This window comes from Gigantopelta aegis, chromosome 6 (genome assembly GCF_016097555.1).
Source record: "Gigantopelta aegis isolate Gae_Host chromosome 6, Gae_host_genome, whole genome shotgun sequence".
Classification (NCBI taxonomy): domain Eukaryota; kingdom Metazoa; phylum Mollusca; class Gastropoda; order Neomphalida; family Peltospiridae; genus Gigantopelta; species Gigantopelta aegis.
This window is the reverse complement of record NC_054704.1, coordinates 39041911-39063765: the sequence shown is the minus strand read 5'-3', so window position 1 is coordinate 39063765 and position 21855 is coordinate 39041911. Positions and strand designations below refer to the sequence as shown.

The window sequence follows — 21855 nt, the reverse complement described above, 5'->3', positions numbered from 1 at the left end:
GGACTCATCAGTGAACATCACTCGACCCCACTGAACACGTTGCCACCGCAGATGAAGCGTGCACCAGTGACGTCTGGCCGTTCTGTGACGTGGTAGGTGTGGTGCACGAACAGCCTGGCGACGGCAGCGTAGATTATTGGCTCTCAGACGATTGCGTATGGTTCGATCAGACACTCGAGTTCCAGTCGCAGTCCGCAGATTGTCACGTAATCGGCGTGCAGTGGTTGTGCGTTGACGTAGAGCCATATTGGTGATGTAGCGGTCCTCTCTATTTGTAGTGCTTCGGGGTCTTCCCGAACGTGTACGATTTCGAACAGAATCCGTTGCTTGGTACCGTTGCCACAGTCGGCCAACGACACTCTGACTGACACCAAGTGTGATGCATCTTAAATTAATCCTGTAAAGAATGTTCTTAAAACGAACGTTAGGACTGACAGAGAAAACTATGATATGGAAACATTCTGATCTATCTATCATGTCTCTTAAAGATGCATTCTCGAAGTTTGAAATGTCATATACTTCATATTATATATAAAGGTCACACAGTCAAATGAAATTAATACTACCGAAACTTATCATTCTATTACAAATAATTTAACTGTGTATGCGGATATAAACAATTTGTAAGATGCATTATATCTAATGGGCACCCATATATCCTGTAGCTAAAATATTGCATAATAATGTTTGCTAGTAATCCAATTAATCACAGTTACTCTTGTTCGGTATTCCTATCATAGCTTATTAAGTGTTTTGGTCGTCTACATAATAATATTGATATAGTTGTTTCAAAATTGCTATGGGTGTGTGTGTGTGTGTGTGTGTGTGTGCACGCGCGCGTGTATGTGCGTTAGTACGTGTGTATATGATCGCTCGGCGGTCTAGGCGCCCCTACACATGCATGTGTATGTATTTGCATCCTTAAATAATTTAAAAGATAAAATATATATTAACTTCGTACGAACTATACACGTATTAACATTCGGTTTTCATATAAATATAGTTTCTTACACACCCGTGTAGGAGACCACCGTTGCAATCGGAAGTAAACATGCGAACTACTTTCCATCATCTGCTAGCTTCTATATTATTAAAATGGCAGCGCCTATAAACAACATTCAGGTCAATGACTACGTACGGATTGATGGCAAAGAAAAAGGAAGGGTAACATCTGCTGTAAAACCCATGGGTACTTACACAATGTACAACATCAGAACATGTGAAGGTCCTGCCATGGGGAGTCTGTCCGGGTAGCTGAGGTGTGTGTCTAGGAAAGCGTGTTTGAATCTTAACTGAATATAAGCACGAACAGAAGTATAAATAAAATGAAATACTGGAATAATAAATAAGAAGAATTCTAAGGAATGCAAAAGGGATTAGAAGTAGTAGTAGTAGTAGTAGTAGAAGTAGTAGTAGTAGTAGAAGAAGAAGTAGTGGTAGTAGTAGGTGAAGAAGTAGTGGTAGTAGTAGTAGTAGTGGTAGTAATAGTGGTAGTAGTGGTAGTAGTAGTAGTGGTAGTAGTAGTAGTAGTAGTAGTAGTAGTAGTATTTATGTCATCTGAAAAACATAGTTTAGATTATTCTTTCTCTGTTCTGTTTAGCATGTGAGCGAGGTGTAAAGTACGGCGCTAACTGTACCAAGTCGTGTGCTGAACGTCACTGTGTTCCTTATGGCTCGTACACAGCCCCGTGTCCAGCAGTTACTGGAAACTGTGATAGGGGATGTTACCCAGGATGGAAGGGAGATGACTGTACACAAGGTATGCTATAGTTCATAATGTAATCTAATTTACTTTATAATATTAGCCCATCAGATGCGACACACAAACACAAACGTGTACACACAGAAACACACACATATCTACACATTAACACATACAATCACATATACACACACATGTACACCTTAACACATACGATCACACATACACACATGTACACACGTGCACTTCATTTTTTTATCGACGTTTTTAAATAGGTGTGTATGTATGAAAGTGGCTGTGGCATGATTGCGACTCTGGTTAAATTATCTTTTGAATATATTTCCACCTGAAACATCTCAGTGGTTAGTACTGGACATGATAGAAATAACATTCTGGAGTCATACAATCATTTATAAATATATAGTTTGTTTCATGGTGGGATTTTTGTTTTTTCGAATATCATTTTTATGTCAACGTGTGATGTGTGAGAACCATATTTCACGAGTTGACATAAACACTGTATGCGAAAAAAAAAAAAAAAACCATGTAATGGGTATATTTATTATATATACATCTTTCTGAACTCTTGACAGTATCTTTTGCTTGATTATATGCTATCGAAAATATGTAACGTCATGATATAGATCTATTGTTTCGGTAGAAAGTTTCCTAAACATTATTTGACCATGGACATTTTAAAAGAAATATGAATACTAATTACCGTTATTTAATTATTAAATTAATTATTATTTAATGATACTGCTGTAAAAACATACCTGATACAGCGATCGTCTAGCAAAACAACACAAATTAAACTTGAATCAACAGTGAAATAAAACGTTAATATACACTCAATGACAAGATATTGAGTGATCATTATTTAGCTTCGATCCCAATGAGTTTCAAATACTTTACCAATATTACACTTCATATCCATTTTTTATTATTTAAACTGTTGTTAGAATATAAACAAATCAAATACAACCATATGCATTGGTACTCATAAAAGTAAAAACGATCATATAATAATAAGTTACCAAGGAAGATAATTGAATCTCGAACTTGTTCACAAAAATATAAATATGATTTCTATATTTTCACTGTAGCTAACATACAGTGAACATGACATTTCATTGAATATCACTATTATGGTTTATGTCGATTTATATGATATATAGATCAACTGAAACCATACAAGTGATATTCAGTGAAAAGTCACATTTCACTGCTATGTATATAATAAGTTACATAATTATTTTAAATTAGATCACCTCCACCCTCGTCAATGTATTCGCAACCGTATCAGTGGCCATTGTGACAACTTATTTAATTAAACTGCTACTGAGAACTTATTAGTTATTTTTCTGTGTTACAGAATGTCAGGAAGGACTGACCTACGGTGCTGGCTGTACGAATCAGTGTAGTGATCGTCACTGTCTGCAAAATTCAACATGTGACACAAAGACTGGGAAATGTGTGGGAGGTTGTCTTCCAGGATGGAAATACACAGACTGTTCACAAGGTAGGCGGCTAGTGATGTAAATACTGATTTTATTCTCAATTTACTGCCAGGCCGAATATCATCCGAACATTTCCGTTTCGCATTAAGCAGTTTTTATCAGTTTTCAACAGTGATTTAACCGACATTTTGGAATTGCCATCATATTTTTTTTTCTCACCTTGGTGTATGAAACCACACAAGCTTGTATTCGATCTTGTTCATTTGAAGAAAGATCGCACAGATGAAATACAAGACCGATATCGTGATTACATTTGTTTACATGAACTGATCACGGGATGAGAATGCGATAACTTCTGCTACAGTTTTGCCATCTAACACAATAATTGCTATGAAATTGCTCATTCAGCCTCAGTTTTTACTGTTGATATTTCGACAATCATTAAAGCCCTGAAACAGACTAAAGGGACATTCCTGAGTTTGTTGCATTGTAAGATGTTTGCAACTAATAAAATATTTCTACGATTAAACTTACATATTAAATATATTTTCCTGTGTAGAATATCAGTGTCTGTATAGTCAGTGTGTTTCTGATCATCTAAATATTTGTAAGAAGTCAAAACTGGATTTTGTCTTCAAATAAGTTTAACCTAGTACAAATATGAGAACGATCAGAAACACGTTTAATATACAGGCTTACAGCTTCTATTATTTTATGCAGAAAAAATCTATTTGATATGCAATTACAATCGTTAAAAAAATCTATTTTAGTCAATAATATCTTAAAAATTGCAGCAAACTCAGGAATGTCCCGTTAAGGATTTATGTGCATAAAAAAAATATATATTTGTATAGACTCACTTTCCTGTCTCCAAGCTTTACAGTACACGAACTTGAAGGATCCCTTCGTTGCACTGGTGATACGAAAGTGTGTCTTTTTATCCATTGCCAATAAAGATGTTATATTTTGTTGGGTACCCGGCCAGGTTGACATTATGTGTAGTGAAAGCCACATTTGACGCATTCATTTATTTTAAAGAAGTACCCTTCTCCTCCTCAGTGTCAACACTGTCAGTGTACACTGACCGTGCGCCTCATTTTGGTGGAGTATAATAATCTGAAGCCCACTGGAAACGATATATTTGGCAACAGAAATGTTTTGGAATGTTTTAAATTCAACCTAGAATTAGTTATTATGTTGTATTTCCACAGTTCTTTACACTGTTTTACAACGAAAATAATCATATCGATGTACTTGCCTTTGTTTTACACCCAAAAGCCAAAATATATTGTTTTCTGGGGTGTCGTTAAACATACATTCATTCAATCATTCTGACTTCACTAGTGTGGTGTATCTTGAACTAATCCAGTAAAGAATGTTCTTAGCACGAAAATTAGGACTGACAGGTAGAATTGATATTCAAACATTCTGATCTAACTATCATTATGTCTCTTAAAGATGCATTCTCGAAGTTTCAAATGTCATACATTGCATATTGTATAAAAACGTCACACAGTCAAATGCAATTAATACTAACGAAACTTATTATTCTATGACGAATAATTTAACTGTGTAAGCGCGAATACGGCATAAACAATTTGTAAGATGCATTATGTCTAATGGGCAGCCATATTGCAATATACTATGTAGCTAACATATTGCATACTAATGTTTGCTAGTAATCCAATTAAGCACAGTTACTCTACGTTTGTATTCCCATGACAGCTTAATAAGTGTTTTGATCGTTTACATGATAATAAATGGCATATCGTTTTAGCTTGTTATTCTGATCGCTTTGGACCTAGCTGTTCACTACGGTGTTCATCTCGACATTGTAAGAGTGGCTCAACTGCAACATGTAATCCAGTAAATGGATCATGTGACAGTGGTTGTCAATCTGGTTGGCAAGGCATCGACTGCACAGGTAAGCATCTTCGAACTAAAATAATTTTAAAAAAGACTTACGTAGGCGTCTTTGTTAATGCCCGATAGTAATGCTTGTAGTAATCTACAGGACATATTCAACATAATCAAATTAATACAATGCCACTGACCTACAACATGCATGAGTCATATTAGTATTATTATGTATTATTCAGTTTGAATTCCATTAGTTTTTGAGTCTATTAAAATTATCATTGCTGTATGTATATCGTATATCCGTTTTTACAGTCTATTTACGGAATTAAATTTATCTTTAATATTTTTTTTTCTAATTAAAATATTCGCGTATTTTTTATTGCTTACAATATTTACACCACCTAACATGTATCTAATATCAGAATACATCTTTCGAAAATGGATTGAAATGCATGTCAGAAGATGTATACAATTGGGGGTACAAAGGAGAAAAGGCACACACATGCCTTTGCATATTATTTAACATTTCACACTATCTAAAAGGTTAAGTTGTGTCAGTATCTTGACTGAACGCTGAGAATACAGAGAACCACGATCAGTTATTTTCCATGTCCCCTTTCAGTTGTATTTGGTTTAGTGAAATAGCTGCATGTGACATGTTCAATGAATATTTTTAATATTAAATTACATATCACTCGTACATCCTAATAGCGACTGTGTTGTGCATGTTCCTACATTTAATGAGTAGTATTTTGTTTTATACTCATGACACATTGTATTTCAAATTTATACTCACATAAGTTTTATCATTAGAATTTTATTCTTACACACCCGTTGGTGAGAACGCATATATGTGCGATAACATTTTTAAAATATACGACTGGCTACTATAGGTAGTACTAAACCAAATAACTTTCGGTTGAGTCGAAGTTCGAGGTGCACCCAACGTTTGATAGATAAGTGACCACCACAAGTCCTGTGATTGGTTATAAATGTGAGTGTGTTGGTTGTAAAAAAAAAAAAAAAGTTTCATCTCGGCTAAACATGTATGCGATTTTATTTCATCTAGTTCCACTGTGTCAAGTAGCCTTGTGCTTGAAACATGTATGGGGTACCTATAAAAATAGTACTCAAATTTTGTGCGAAACTAAGGGTGCTGTACAAACATCTGGTTATACCGAAAGTGAGCTATGCAAAATACCATTTTCTGCCGTTAATACTTCGAGGTAGGTCTTGCAGTACTGATATTAATGGGCCATAGTATTGTTGGTATGTTGCATATAGTGTTTTAAGCACAAATGTTAACATGGTCGCCTATGGGATTTTAATTGGTATAGCCCAACCTATAGGAGATGACCAGGTTACCGATGTCATAACATCCAATTAAAAAAGCACGGTCGAATCGATCCTTCTGTAACGTACAATTTAACCTGAAATTGATTTGTCTGAGACATACAAATAGCTATAAGCTCTATCAATATGTTTAATTTGAAAAGGCTTTTAAATTTAATTTTAAACTGTTTTTCAAGATATGTAAGAAATAGAATACAACATTCCTGTCCCACTCCATTTCTCTCGTTAGATACGTTTTACAACAACTCGCCGTAAGACAAATGGTAGTGAACGGCCACGCATGTAGTAGTCTCTATACAGTATATCACAAACTAAGATACACAATTATGGTTTCTATTACAGCTTGTAGAGCGGGACTGACTTACGGTAATAATTGTGACAAGCGATGTGCAGGTCGTCAATGTCTGAATAACTCGACATGCGACGCTAACACAGGATTGTGTGAAGGCGGTTGTCAGCCGGGTTGGAGAGACGTCGATTGTTCAAAAAGTATATAAGATATGTGTGTATATATATGTGTGTGAAAGTGTGTGTGTGTGTGTCTGTATGTGTGTGTGTGTACGTGCGTGTATGTGTGTATGTACGAGTATGTATATGTTCACTCGCCAGTCTAGGCGCCACTACGCATGCATGTGTATGCATTTGCATCGTAAAGTAATTTATAATGATAAAATATATATTAACTTCATACGAACTATACATGTATAAATATTCGGTTTTTATATAAATATAGTTTCTTACATACCCGTGTAGGAGACCATCGTTGCCTACCAATATCGTATACAACGTATGTTGGAGATCGTTTCCGAGAGGTCATGACCCAGTAACCATGTAAACATGTGAACTACTTTTCATCGTCTGCTAGCTTCTATATTATTAAAATGGCTGCACCTATAAACAACATTCAGTTCAATGACTACATACAGTTGATGGCAAAAAAAAATGGCGGGTAACATCTACTGTAAAACTCTTGGGTACTTACACAATGTACAACATCAGAACATGTGACGATGCGCCAAGTCTCCGGTTACCGATTGCGAAAGTTACCAGATAAATCTAACATTGATCTGTCGTACGATGTTTTGGAAGAACATTTTAAGGATGACTTTTTTAATGAGTCCAGTAAGTTTCTATATCAACCCACAAACACTTGTTATCATTCAAACATCGATCGCTATATTGCTGGAAATCAGAATAAAAACACCATGAAGAAACCCATTCTACACCATTAAACAGTTGAATCGTTTCACCGACGATTATGGTGGGACAAGACCCATCGAAATCATTCCCAAATCAGAATTATGCAACATTTTTATAGCTATTTTATTTAATTAAAAAAGCCTGATGGCTCGAATTACGGACCATCCACTATCCGCGGGATAATGGGATGCTTTGAGCAGTATTTGAAAAGTAAGAACTTATGGCAGTTCAATAATATCTGACCCCGATTTCGCAAAATTTACTTCAGTGTAGAAAACGAAACAAAATATTCTCAAATTTGAACGCATGGTCAACCTACCTCGACGTGTGTAGTGCCCACAAATGTCGCAATGTTACTGCCACAAATGTCCTAATCGACCACAAATGTCACACGATCGACCACAAATGTCACAAAGATCTCAACCACAAATGTCACAACGCTGAACGCCACAAATGTCACAACGACAAATGACGCAACTCATCGACCACAAATGTCATAATTTATATTGACGTTAAAAAAAAAAAATCCTGTTTTGTCCTTTTGGGGGTATATCCTTAGCTCAAATATAGTGTCCCTTGCTCGGCAGGATTAGAGGATCTATTCCCACTGTAGCATCCCCTAAAATGTTTCATTATTAGCACCAAATTAGTGGTCTCAAAACTCGATATCAAATCAATATCACACTGTAAAAGCACAGTTGAATAAAATGACTCACGTACCATGTTCAGCACCATATAAGTAATGTTAGTGTGAACAAGACTGTCATGTTCGGTCGAACTGCTATAAAGGCCACCTTTATTTAACAACCACGCTTCATAAACGGGCACTTCGAGAGCTACATTACGTATACCAATGCATCTATTTTTATCTGTATATAACGACCACCTGCTAATATAGTTGACTTTTGTAAGTTCTGTGTTATATAGAGGTTTACAGAAGACCTAGTAAGTTAGAAAAACATGTCTAATCCATTTGTTAAAGCAATAAAATATATTTCAATCAATCAAATACTCAATGTATACAGTGTTCTACGAAATGTGATGCCATAATAAAGAGGAGTGGGGCGTAGCTCAGCGAGAGAGAGAGAGAGAGAGAGAGAGAGAGAGAGAGAGAGAGAGAGAGAGAGAGAGAGAGAGAGAGAGAGAGAGAGATGTTTTATATTTTATTTAACAACGCACTCAACATATTTTATTTGACGGTTATATGGCGTTAGACATATGGTCAGTGACCATTCTAATTAGCAGCAAGGGATATTTTATATGTACCATCCCATAGACAGGATAGCACATGCCACGACCTTTGTAACACCAGTTGTGGAGAACTGGCTGGAACGAGAAATATCTTAATGGGTCCACCAGTCAGGATCGATCCGACGACCCACCGCACCATGAGCGGACGCTCTACCACTGATCTATGTTCTGCTCCCTAGCTCAGCGAAAGAGCGTACGCTCATGGTGCGGTGGGTCGTCGGATCGATCCTCTTCATTGGACTCGTTTAGTTACGTCATGTGTTTCAATCAGTGATCAATAACTGCTGCATCAAAGTACCGTGCTAAGTGCTATCGTATGAATAATAATTATCGCAATTAGAGATAGAGCGCGCATACCTTTAGCATGCCCATGCTTTTGAATCGTATGTTAATTGCTTTACCCTAAACAGTTCAAAAGAACATTTAATGTACATGTGTAGCCATCAGACATGGGGCGATTACATGACAAAAGTAATAGATTACGATTACTTAAGAATGTTATGATTACGATTACAATTACGAAAATGAAAGTAATCGATTTCGATTGCGATTACACTGCCCAGTAATCATGATTACAATCATGATTACATTTTCACAAATTTTGAGGTGATGTTACCAACATGAAATTGTTCACTTGATTTCACTAATTTAGAACGAATAATGGATAATTGTAGATTATGTATTACATCATATAAAAAATCATATCGAAAATTTATAAACGCATGTACATTGTATGACAATAACACCAGATGTTTTTCAAATGTCTATATTTAATGACAAAACTTAATTAATACCCAAGTTGCTAAAAGAAACCAAAACATTCCCCTTTAATTGCCGAACTATAGTTCAGTGTCACATAAAACAATACATATAGTTTACAGTTACAAAGGTCCGAGTTGTCAACTATGAACATTTGACAATACATCAAAAGTGTTGGATGCGATCGGTTGTACTGCGGCAGACTCTTTGCTTTTGTTACCGACCTCGGTGGCGTCGTGGTTAGGCCATCGGTATACAGGCTGGTAGGTAATGTGTTCGGATCCCAGTCGAGGCATGGGATTTTTAATCCAGATACCGACTCCAAACCCTGAGTGAGTGCTTCGCAAGGCTCAGTGGGTAGGTGTAAACCACTTGCACCGACCAGTGATCGTTAACTGGTTCAACAAAGGCCATGGTTTGTGCTATCCTGCCTGTGGGAAGCGCAAATAAAAGATCCCTTGCTGTTAATAGGAAACAGTAGCCCCTGTAGTGGTGGCAGCGGGTTTTCTCTCAAAATCTGTGTGGTCCTTAACCATATGTCTGACGCCATATAACCGTAAATAAAATGTGTTGAGTGCGTCGTTAAATAAAACATTTATTTTGTTTTTCTTTGCTTTTGTTAGTCTTAATGACTGCAGACGGACAACTCACAACCTTAATCTCTTGTCTGTAAGCTTGACTGGGCAGCCAATTCCACACACAGCAATACGTTATTTAACATATATAACCCCTCCCTCCAAAGCATCACTACAATCGTTACAATTTTAGGTAACCATTGGTATAAAGTAATATAACCCACAAATTTAGAAAGAATAATTGAAAGAATAGGATATTAAGAAAATGTTTACGGAACAAAAATGCTATGGAGAAATACGGTCCTCTGCAATTTTACCGTTAATATGTTTTCAACTCTGGATTATACGTAAATCCGAATAAGATTGTGATTAATCCCTCGAATGCACATGTTATGAATTGTCAATAGAGTTCATAGACAGCTAGTTATAATAATTAAAAAATACATCTTGAGAAACCAAACAAAAAACACAAACGACAAAAAGAAATCAAATTAAACTCTGCGCCAAAACTCTGCGCAGGGTGTGTGTGTGTGTGTGTGTGTGTGTGTGTGTGTGTGTGTGTGTGTGTGTGTGTGTGTGTGAATTTGCAACCTCATTGCCTTACACATCATTATTCACACTAGACCGTTCTGATATTATTCTTATCAACTGCATTAAAATATTATATAAAAATGGTAAAATAAAATCTGTGTTTTACAAGACTGCTGAAAAACATACATTACTGTCAAACCTGTTCCCGCCACGTTCGCTACTCTTAGCAACAAGGGTTCTTTTATGATAGCACCATTCATAAGATAGCACTTAGCTCGGTCCTGAGATGCACTAGTTATTGATCACTGGTTGAAACAGATGATATAACTAAATGAGTCCAATGAGGAGGATCGATCCTTGGACCACTCAAACCGCAGTCGGACGCTCTTTTGCTGATAGTCCAGGGAGTTATGTAAATTTGCATTTTTTTTGCTCAAGTCAGTAAAATTTATTTCTTTTTATTCTTTAGACTATCCAGAATTAGAAATTCATTGGTAGCATTTTTTTAGTCATTTGATCATGACGGCCATCTTGAAATTAAAAAAGACCATAATTTTGAGATATTTTACACATATTATTGACTCCCAGTTAAAATAGAAACACAGTTGTTTTGTCTATTTACATTTTTCAAGTCCGTGAACTCGCTGATAGCATTGTATTTAGTCATTTGGGCATGACAGCCATCTTGAAATTCAAAATAGCCGACAATTAAATATTCTTATATATATCTTTACTCAGTTGACCCACAACAACAATTTAGGTATCTGTTTACATTTATGAGCTTAGTGAATGAAGTTGTGAAAACGAAAATTGTTGTCTGACCTAAGCATCCATCTTGAAATTCAAAATGACCACCATTTTAATATATTTTCTCATATATCTGAACTCTCGGTTAACATAGAAACACAATATTTTTTAACTATATGTATATTTATGTTGTCATGAATTTATTAATGACAATTTTATAGTCATCCAATCGTGGCAATTATCTTGAAATTCAAAATAGCCACCATTTTAATGTATTGTTCATATATCGTAACTTCCGGTTACGGCAGAAGCACAATTATTTTTGTCTGTACATTTCTAGGGTCATTGAATTAAAGGGTGACATTTTTATAACCACGCTCCAGTCATGGACCCACGTTAAAATTCATAATGGCAGCCATATGGAAATTTTAAAATGGCCAAATACTTTTCCTCCTAGTCCACATACATTTTATGTCAAATAATTAAAATATTGCATTGCTAATGACGTTCATGTTCTAGATTTTAAACTAATGAAATAGAGGAACAGAACAAATGTAAACTGTAATTCCCAGGGCTCACCCTGCTCATGCCAAATTAGCCAATTGCTAATTATTTTATACAAAGTTGCTACAACGTTGTTTAAATTGGTCACTTTTTAATAATTTCCAAAGAAATACCCAACATACATGTATCTGAAAATTGACTGAAACTTATTATATTCTACTTAGTCTGTAATAGCAAGTGTATTGCAACAACCATCATGACTTGAGGAGTTCTGTACATTGCAGGTTGTATTCCTTACAGGTTCGTCTACCTAAACACTTACTGATACCACAATTGCATATGATCAGTTCTATCACAGCCTCTGGTGCAGCTTGCACCTTCAACCACATTTACAAATATATCCTCCTTGATTCAACCGTGAGTCTAGATCTCTGGATGTAGCATAGAATCCTAAGCTGTTATTACATATAGGATGTTTGCTTGGAGATATGCTCCTTGGGTATGCTGTTATTACATATTTGGCAGTGTTTCCACACTTTGGTTTGGTGATGGTGTCTTGAACGTCTTTCCTCTCAGAATAGCTCCATAAATTGGACAAATGACTCTTGAGCTTAGTGCCATGGAGTACTGACATCTTTGCATGATTCATCAGTAATTCCAAGCTGGTTAGAAGTTTCAGATATAGCCAGTGGAGCTTTCCCGGATGCATTCAGTAACATTTATTTGCATATATCATCAATTTGTCCTATTGTGTTACATCCAGTTGCTACATGCAACCCTGGTAATGTTGATTTTCTTTCTGAACCCAGTTCGTCATCAATTAGTTGCATGTTGATCTGGTTGCGACTTACGTCTGTACCGATATATATTGGGATCAGTGTGTGTGCTCTGCTCAGGATAAGAACTAAGTCTGTGTCTGGTGCAGAAATTCACTTCTAATCTGCCTTATATTGTGTCAGTAATCAGAAGCATTTCCTGCATGCTTTGATTCGCTATTAGATGGTTATATGGGTGTAAGATTTACTTTTTAACACAATAATATTTATGAAAGATGACATTAGATATTTCCACTAACCAGACTACAGATTTTCAAAGCTATCTGAGCGCTACGATATCAACAACTATGGTAGGTCATGATGTGACATTGACACATGCGAAAGCCTACTCCTATCAGTGACATCAATTAGATATACAAATGATCCTCTGATCTGATCTGGCATATAAAGTTATATACTGATGTAAAACGCTAATAACAGTCACAAACACAACAAAGTATGTACTAAAATGCCATCCTACCACAGGTGTCGGTACACAAGAAGAAGCAGACATGATCATGATTCCTCATACTCGTGAAGTAATCGGGCCAGGCAATGAGGAGGATTTCTACACCAAAGACACAGACTGTTGTGTTTTTATCACCATTAGGTTACACAAATAATTATATGTAAATCACAACCAGATCAACCTGCAAACATTGGATAATGAACTGTATCCAGAGATAGACTCGGATTACCTGATGTTCCTGCTGTAACTGAATATGACACAACAGGACAGTTGGTGATGGTGGACACCAATAAAGATAATTCAATGTATTCACGAAAGCTCCACTTATACGTAACACCGAAATCAGTTTGGAATCGGTGATGAACCATGCAAAGAGAGAGGTCAGTGAAAAATGTGAAGATTTTCCTGCATGGAACCAAGCACAAGGGGTCATTTCTACAACTGATGCAACTACTCTAAGATGAAAGAAGTTCAAGAAACCACCAACAAAACCAAAGTGTGGAAGCACTGATACTTACCTCTGGGTTATGAAAATAGCATACCCAAAGAGCACATCTCCAAGCACATTTCTGAGCTCAAGGTTCCATGCTACATCTGGACATTCTTGATCCATGCAAACATGGTTGGGTCAAGGGGGTTGGTATATTTGTGACTGCTGTTGGAGGTGGTAGAACTGAACAGATGCAATTGTGGTGTTAGTAAGTGTTCAGACAGATGTACTGTAATTTAGTGTAAGCGACACAATTTTCAGTGTACAGAGCGTTGCAAGCGTGACACTGATGAGGACTACAGCAATATATATACTATTACAGATGAAGTAGATGCTTAATATGGCATTATGGATTACAATTTAGAGTTGGTATATCCTTTATTTCATTAGTTTGTCATTAGTATTGTAATATTATAATTATTTGACCTAAAAATGTACTGATCAACACAAACGTTGCATTTATATGTAGGCTAGGAGAAAAAGTATTTGCTAAATGATTACATTGATGGTCATTGGCCAATGGTTTGACCATCTACAGAATTATAATCGACCTATTGCTACATCTTAAAACATTCATTCATTTCAGTTATAATTCTGGGAGCTATGGACCTATTTGTTCACCACTTTGTTCATCTTGACATTGTAAGAGTGGCTCCAGTTCGACATGTAATCCAGTAAATGTGTCATGTGACAATGGTTGTCAGTGTGTTTCTTAAATATTTATTGTGTAATGGAGAGTCCGAACGACATCACCGAATACAACAAAATAATGTATACCATATTTTGTATTTCCATGGAAAATTGAGTGATATAGTGTGCCATATTCTGGAAATTAGTCGTAACAAAATGTAATATTTCCAATGTAAATACAAAATAAGGTGTTTATAACATCAATACATGCAAAAACTAAAACTATATTCATTTACTAAAATAATATAATGTTGCTATTTATTCAAATCGAAGAGAACTAACATGCACATTAATTTTTCTAACTATATCTTAAGAATAGCGTATTGGAATGAGGTAGTTCCAACAATGTGAATCACTTTTCATTTTAGAATGTTCAGTTGGCAAATATGGCAAGGGATGCCTTCAAGAATGTATAGATAGGCATTGTTATGGTGGACAACGGTGTGATCTAGTAACAGGACAGTGTGTGGATGGGTGTATTGCTGGATGGAAAGGAGTGTCCTGCAACGAACGTAAAACTACTGGTCTCACGACAGGTAGCATTGTGTCAGTTTAAAACTTAAAACACTAAAGCCTACTGGTAACAGTTGCAGTGTAATGTTTTTAACATTATACACCTTCAGCGTTGATGAATACATGGCAATTATGTTTTAGCTTAAACACCTTACAACAGATTTATTAGCACACGCTCTTGAATTAGTTTACTCAAAATATTTAAAGTTAATGATAGTAATGAGTTGTCAAACATTACAAATTATTTATTTATTAAAAAAACCCACCTAAATTAATCTTCAGGTTTACATTACAAATTACTTATTTTATAAAATAACACATGTTTTTAATGCATTCGTAATTCACACGAAACATGTCGTATACCCTCGGGATAATTCGGCATATTCGGCAATAAAGTTTTGACTGGTCGAATGAAAGGTCAACTGGACATGAGCTCCAACGGACTGCTGTTAGATCCACATGTAATAGTGGGGCTAATTTTAATTAGATTGTTTACAATTCTGACTCTCAAGAAAGATCGCACAGATGAACTCCAAGACCGATATCGTGATTACAGTTTTGATTACACTAGCTGATCACGGGATGAGAATGCTATGACTTCTGCTACAGTTTTTCCATCAGACACAATAATTCGGATGACATTGCCCATTCAGCATTAACCTTTACTGCTGCAATTTGGACAATCAATTATCATTAAAGCCCTGGAACAGATTATGGATTCGAGTGCATACAAATTTATCCTTTTTACAGACTCACTTTCCTGTCTACAAGCTTTACAGTACACGAAATTGAAGAACTGGTGATACGAAAGTGTGTCTTTTTATCCATTCACAATAAAGATGTTATATTGTGTTGGGTACCCGGCCATGTTGGCATTATGTGTAATGAAAAGGCACGCGCGAGTTCGCTATAACAGTTGGTACTCATTTAGCAAATGCAATATCTGAAATATTTGCCTAAAACATGTACTAATGGTTGCTATTAATCTAATTATTCAGAGTGTATTACATGGAATTGACACACATAACACTTATTCCTACTATACTATTGTTTGACCGTCTACATAATTATAAACGACACAATGATACATCTTAAAACATTCATTCGTTTTAGTTTATAATTCTGGGAGCTATGAACCTATTTACTCACCACTCTGTTCATCTCGACATTGTAAGAATGGCTTCAGTTCGACGTGTGATCCAGTACATGGGTCATGTGACAATGTTGCTATTTATTCAAATCGAAGAGAACTAACATGTACAGTATTTTTTTTAATTAAATCTTAAGAATAGCGTATTGGAATGAGGTAGTTCCAACAATTTGAATCATTTTTCATTTTAGAATGTTCATTTGGCAAATATGGCGAGGGATGCCTTCAAGAATGCATAGATAGGCACTGTTATGGCCGTCAACGGTGTGATCCAGTAACAGGACAGTGTGTGGATGGGTGTATTGCTGGATGGCAAGGAGTGTCCTGCAACGAAGTTAAAACTACTGATCTCACGACAGGTATCGTTTTGTCAGTTGAAAACTTAAAACACTAACGGCTACTGGTAACGGTTGCACTGTAATTTTTTCATCATGTCCAGGTGACTTTTTGTCTATAAATAATAATTGAAATATCGACCAATCACACTTCACATTTTATAATTTTATTTGGGAGCAGACAAATCCTAATAATATCGGGCGAGTCTATTTTAGTGGCTGCATTGCAGCGATCCATACCAATACGTACGGGATGGGTTATCAATCTTCAGTTTTACATTACAAATTATTTATTTATTTAAAAACAAAAACTAAATCAGTCTTCAGTTTTACGTTACAAATTAGCTATTTTATAAAATAAAACCTGTTTTAATGCATTCGTAATTCACACGAAACATGTCTTATACCCTCGGGATAATTCAGAATATTTTCTCTCTTTTTTCAAATCACTGGCATGATTCTGCAATAAGGTTTTGATTGGTCGAATGAAAGGTCAACTGGAATGAGGTAGTTCCAACAATTTGAATCACTTTTCATTATAGAATGTTCGTTTGGCAAATATGGCGAGGGATGCCTTCAAGAATGTATAGATAGGCACTGTTATGGTGGACAACGGTGTGATCCAGTAACAGGACAGTGTGTGGATGGGTGTATTGCTGGATGGCAAGGAGTGTCCTGCAACGAAGTTAAAACTAATGATCTCACGACAGGTAACGTTTTGTCAGTTGAAAACTTAAAACACTAACGGCTCCTGGTAACAGTTGTGGTGTAATTTTTCCAAATTATACACCTTTAGCGTTGATGACTACATGGCAATGATGTTTTAGCTTAAACACCTTGGAACGGATTTATTAGCACACGTTCTTGAATTAGTTTACTCAAAATATTTAACGTTAATGATAGTAATGAGTTGTCAAACATTATTTGATAATCAAAATTGTAGCACTGTTGGATGTTTTTCTTTAAAATGTACGCTATTTTAACACTCCAAATAAAATGTATTTTCAGTGCCTCCACAAAAAGACAGCGATTCGACAATAGTTGTTTTTTCAACAGTTAATGGAGTACTCTTCCTATTTTTGATTATACAGTTTATCATGATTATCAGGTTAGTACATAGATACCAGGATACGGTCTGCCGACATGTAAACAGACACAGGTCTTAAATGGGGATACAATTAGCTTTCACTTTTAGCACATGTCAAATCAAACAAAATATAGGTACACAAAAATAGTTTATTCCAAATGACTTATAAAACATAGCATGTAACAAGGAAAGGAAAGGAAAGGTATATTTTACCACACATCAGGACATGTATATATTACGGCCATTTGGAGTCATCAGACCTCGTATAAGCATTGAAGCACGGCATGAGGTGAACTGTTTTTCGCCTAGCTGTTCTAGCGGATAAGTATTTTCAATTTTAGACTATACAAAATTAATTTAGATACATAGTTACGTAGATGAGAATTTCAGCATTCTTAACATGTGTCTACCTGAATAATTCATTTGAGTTAAAAAATGGTTGTTACAAAGAATTAGCTTTAAAATAATTTAATACGTTTGTACATGTGTACGTTTGGACTTGTAGCGATCTCAACGGCAGTTCAGCAAGTCTATCTCCATGTATACAATATGTAAAAAGGCACAGGGTCCAACATAATGAAGCTCTTCTGTTATTTCTGTCACCACATATGAATACTGGTTATGAACAATAGTGCAAATTGTATTCAATTATGTAAAATAATAATATTCGTTTCAAATTAATATCGGTCTGGACTCAGTACTGCCACTTTCAATTTAATATATTGTATGCAGTTAGTTAGACTTGCTGGACGGCCGTATGCCCGTGTGATTATCATAATATACTGATTCTTTCTCTGAACTTCATAACGAATAAACCTGTTCAACTGTCTAATTATGGGATAAAAATAACACTATAAAATATGTGTGCATATTGTGAAATTATAATTGAACACAAAATGTTAACGGAGATACTCGAAAGTGACATCCCGTTTACCCGTGTTCTAAAGTTGACTCCATTTGGTGTAACGTACATTAACGGACAAAATACAATCTATTAGCATTGTGTGTGCTGGTGTGTGACGTGTCGGTGTCGTCTTAACACACTCCCACCTGCTTTTCAAAGATGAAATGTTGTTACAATAATACCGTTTCTTTTTACGTTGGTTTTTTTTGGGGAAAAAAGAGTATTTATACGTACATATCTTTATATGTCTGCTTGTAAATGAATATTTATCTTTATTTTCAGGTTGCTTTTGAGAAGATCACGCGGATCGAATAAACCGAACAATTCTCAAAACCTGCTCAGAATGATGAGCTTGCCTAACTCCGTCTATGAAGCTGGTGATGGTGAAACTAATGTTGGTTCTTCGCAAGAAAATCTTACTCACACTCGTACACAAAGTGGTGGGACCAGTGAGTCACAACATGATTACGTAAACTCATCACATCAGGTAGCAAGCAGCGAGGAGAACGTCAATCATTATGACAGGCTGGATGTTGATGTTATTGGCGAAGGATCTCCGTACAGTAAGTTAGAAGTCTAAGATACACCATGTAACCATGTTTAAAAAGGTATAGTCAAATACCAACAGCTGGAATGTCACAAGAACACTAAACATTTTGAACAGGTTGACTGTACTGACCTAACACCTTGGATTGTACATACTGTTTTAAATCATCTGCGATATAGCCTGTTATTTGTAGATATATTGTTAAAGTATTTTCTTTCTTTTTTATCTTGGCTGTTGTTGTTGGCATTGGTGGTGGTGGTGGTGGTATTTTGTTGTTGTTGTTATTATTATTTTATTGTAAACATTAAATATGAACTTACTGGCAGTTAATAAATGCACACCATTTGTGACGTACTTTAATGGATCTGGACATGTCAGATTAATCTCCAATTTTCTGAGTATTTTCTGAAATACAAAGAATTTCTTGTAAGAATTAGTCGACTCGTAAACAGACAGGAATCCAAGATACCGCCAGCTAGTTACGTATTTCACAGAGTATGGCCTCATGGTGCAGTTTTGTAATTTGAGTCCCTAAGTTGAATGGAGTTAAAGGTATGGAGACCAATTCACCCTACAGCGAACGATGTACATACTGTTTTAAATCATCTGCGATATAGCCTGTTATTTGTACATATAATTATTGTTAAAGTATTTTCTTTCTTTTTTATCTTGGCTGTTGTTGTTGGTGTCATTGGTGGTGGTGGTGGTGGTCTTTTGTTGTTGTTGTTATTATTATTTTATTGTAAACATTAAATATTAACTTACTCGCAGTTAATAAATGCACACCATATGTGACGTACTTTAATGGATCTGGACCTGTCAAATTAATCACCAATTTTCTGAGTATTTTCTGAAATACAAAGAATTTCTTGTAAGAATTAGTCGACTCATAAACAGACATGAGATCCAAGATACCGCCAGCTAGTTGAGTATTTCACAGAGTATAGCCTCATGGTGCGGTTTTGTAATTCGAGTCCCTAAGTTGAATGGAGTTAAAGGTATGGAGACCAATTCACCCTACAGCGAACGATGCTTACGTCCTTGTATGATACACGACAATACTGGGTTTCTGACTGTTTACTCCAAACAAAATTATTAACAGTGTTCCGCTGAATATAGTTTGTCAGATATTTATCTGTTTATCTGTCTATCTCCCCGTTTGTCTGTCTGCCAGTTTGTTTCCATGTAATGTTAGTGTACTCTCTGCCATGATTAATATCACTCTCCATGTTGGGAGATATTGTTTTATATACATTGCCTGTTGCGTTTTAATGTACACACATTTTAATAAATGCAGTTTAATAAAATGAATGTTTCTTGTTTGTGAATAATTATCTGCTACATAGTGTAACTGGAAGGATTGTTTTTATATGTTGGTATAAACTATTGTGTGATCTGGCTTTGAACGACAAAACCGTTATCCTGATCAAAATCGTATTTCCGGACGAAACAGAGATGGCAGGGCATTGACGATGTTGTGATTGTTTCCACGAGTCGCCACGTCACAGAATTACTTCCTTGCACCGTCTGTTGGAAGAGTGAAACATACAAATTTGATTATGATAAAAGTTGTTTCGTTCAGATTACAAAGCCATGTGCGTCATGCTCTACTGTATCTATTTTAATGTACTGTCTGTGTTTCCGCTCAGTTGTGAATATTGTTCATAGTTCATACCGCATACAACATAACCCTAAAGCGGACGCGTTATTCGTTTCCTGTTTCAAACTACGTACACACTCCGTGGTTTACATATATAATTGTAACAGTTAATCTGTATAATCAAGTAATATGTGTATTACCTGATTCTGTCAGTTAAAGGGACATTCCCGAGTTTGCTGCATTGTAAGATGTTTTCGAATAATAAAATATTTCTACGATTAAACATACATATTAAATATATTTTCTTGTTTAGAATATCAGTGTTTGTATATTCAATGTGTTTCTGGTCGTCTTAATATTTGTAAGAAGCCGAAATTGAATTTTTTCTTCAAATAATTTCGTACGTACGAAAAAAAACATATTTTAGGAAAAACAATGAACTTTAACCTAGTACAAATATTAGAACGATCAGAAACACGTTTAATATACAGCAACTAGTATCTTATGCAGAAAAATATAGTTGGTATATAAATACAATGTTAATCAATAACGACTTAAAAAATGCAGCAAACTCAGGAATGTACCTTTAATGTACATACTACCTAAACAAAATCAAATAATACACATATTACCTGAAATATGTTCCACCATTTTATACAGATTGCCTGACACTTTCCGAATGCTATCAACGATGTGGTCGTTTAACTTGGCAAATACAACTTACCCGTATCCAATTAATTCAGTGTGCGTGTATCCCTCTACTTGATACATATTACCTGACACTTTCAAAGACAAAACAATCTGATTGTATTATGGTGATCTTTATTAACCGAAACACTCATAGTAATCACTATTGTATTGCAGCTATTGTGTAGTCAAATTACCATGGTCTGGGTTTGTCACGGCTTCCCATGAAGGCCACAACTGCTTCAGCTCAGAGATAACTTGCCCAGTAAAGTCAGATCCACTGTCACGTTGCAGTATTTCAGGGTCTCCCAGCAAAAAGGTTGATGTCCAGTAACTGATATGGCAGGATGTGCCTCACTACAACTCCCTTGGTAGTTGGCATCTTCTGTTTTCTCTAGGACATGGACGTAAACACAGAGATAGCTTCCAGGGTGATGTTGGTATATTTTTGTTATCATCTTGTATCGTCCTGGCTTTTGCGTTTTTTGATTACCTTATGAACATCACCACATTGTTGAATTACATACTATTTAAGCAGACGAATCTGGTGGAAAGATTTAGGGCGGCTTCCAGAATTTCGCTGATGGTCTTGCTGTATTCGTCTATGGGAAGCAACACGCACTTAT

At 35.8% G+C, this 21855-nt stretch overlaps 1 protein-coding gene across 1 annotated transcript in view; it reads left to right on the top strand.

Annotated features, from left to right (window-relative positions):
- The window catches only part of LOC121374534 (multiple epidermal growth factor-like domains protein 10), a 51088-nt gene extending 30839 nt beyond the window's left edge, over positions 1-20249 (top strand). Inside the window, exons 8-16 of the mRNA XM_041501637.1 lie at positions 1601-1759; positions 3078-3224; positions 4940-5086; positions 6718-6864; positions 14775-14942; positions 16261-16428; positions 16947-17114; positions 17413-17512; positions 18678-20249. Of these exons, the coding sequence (XP_041357571.1) occupies positions 1601-1759; positions 3078-3224; positions 4940-5086; positions 6718-6864; positions 14775-14942; positions 16261-16428; positions 16947-17114; positions 17413-17512; positions 18678-18975 (1502 nt within the window). The 3' untranslated portion in view covers positions 18976-20249. The remainder of the gene's footprint in view (positions 1-1600; positions 1760-3077; positions 3225-4939; positions 5087-6717; positions 6865-14774; positions 14943-16260; positions 16429-16946; positions 17115-17412; positions 17513-18677) is intronic.
- The last annotated feature ends 1606 nt before the right edge of the window (positions 20250-21855 follow it).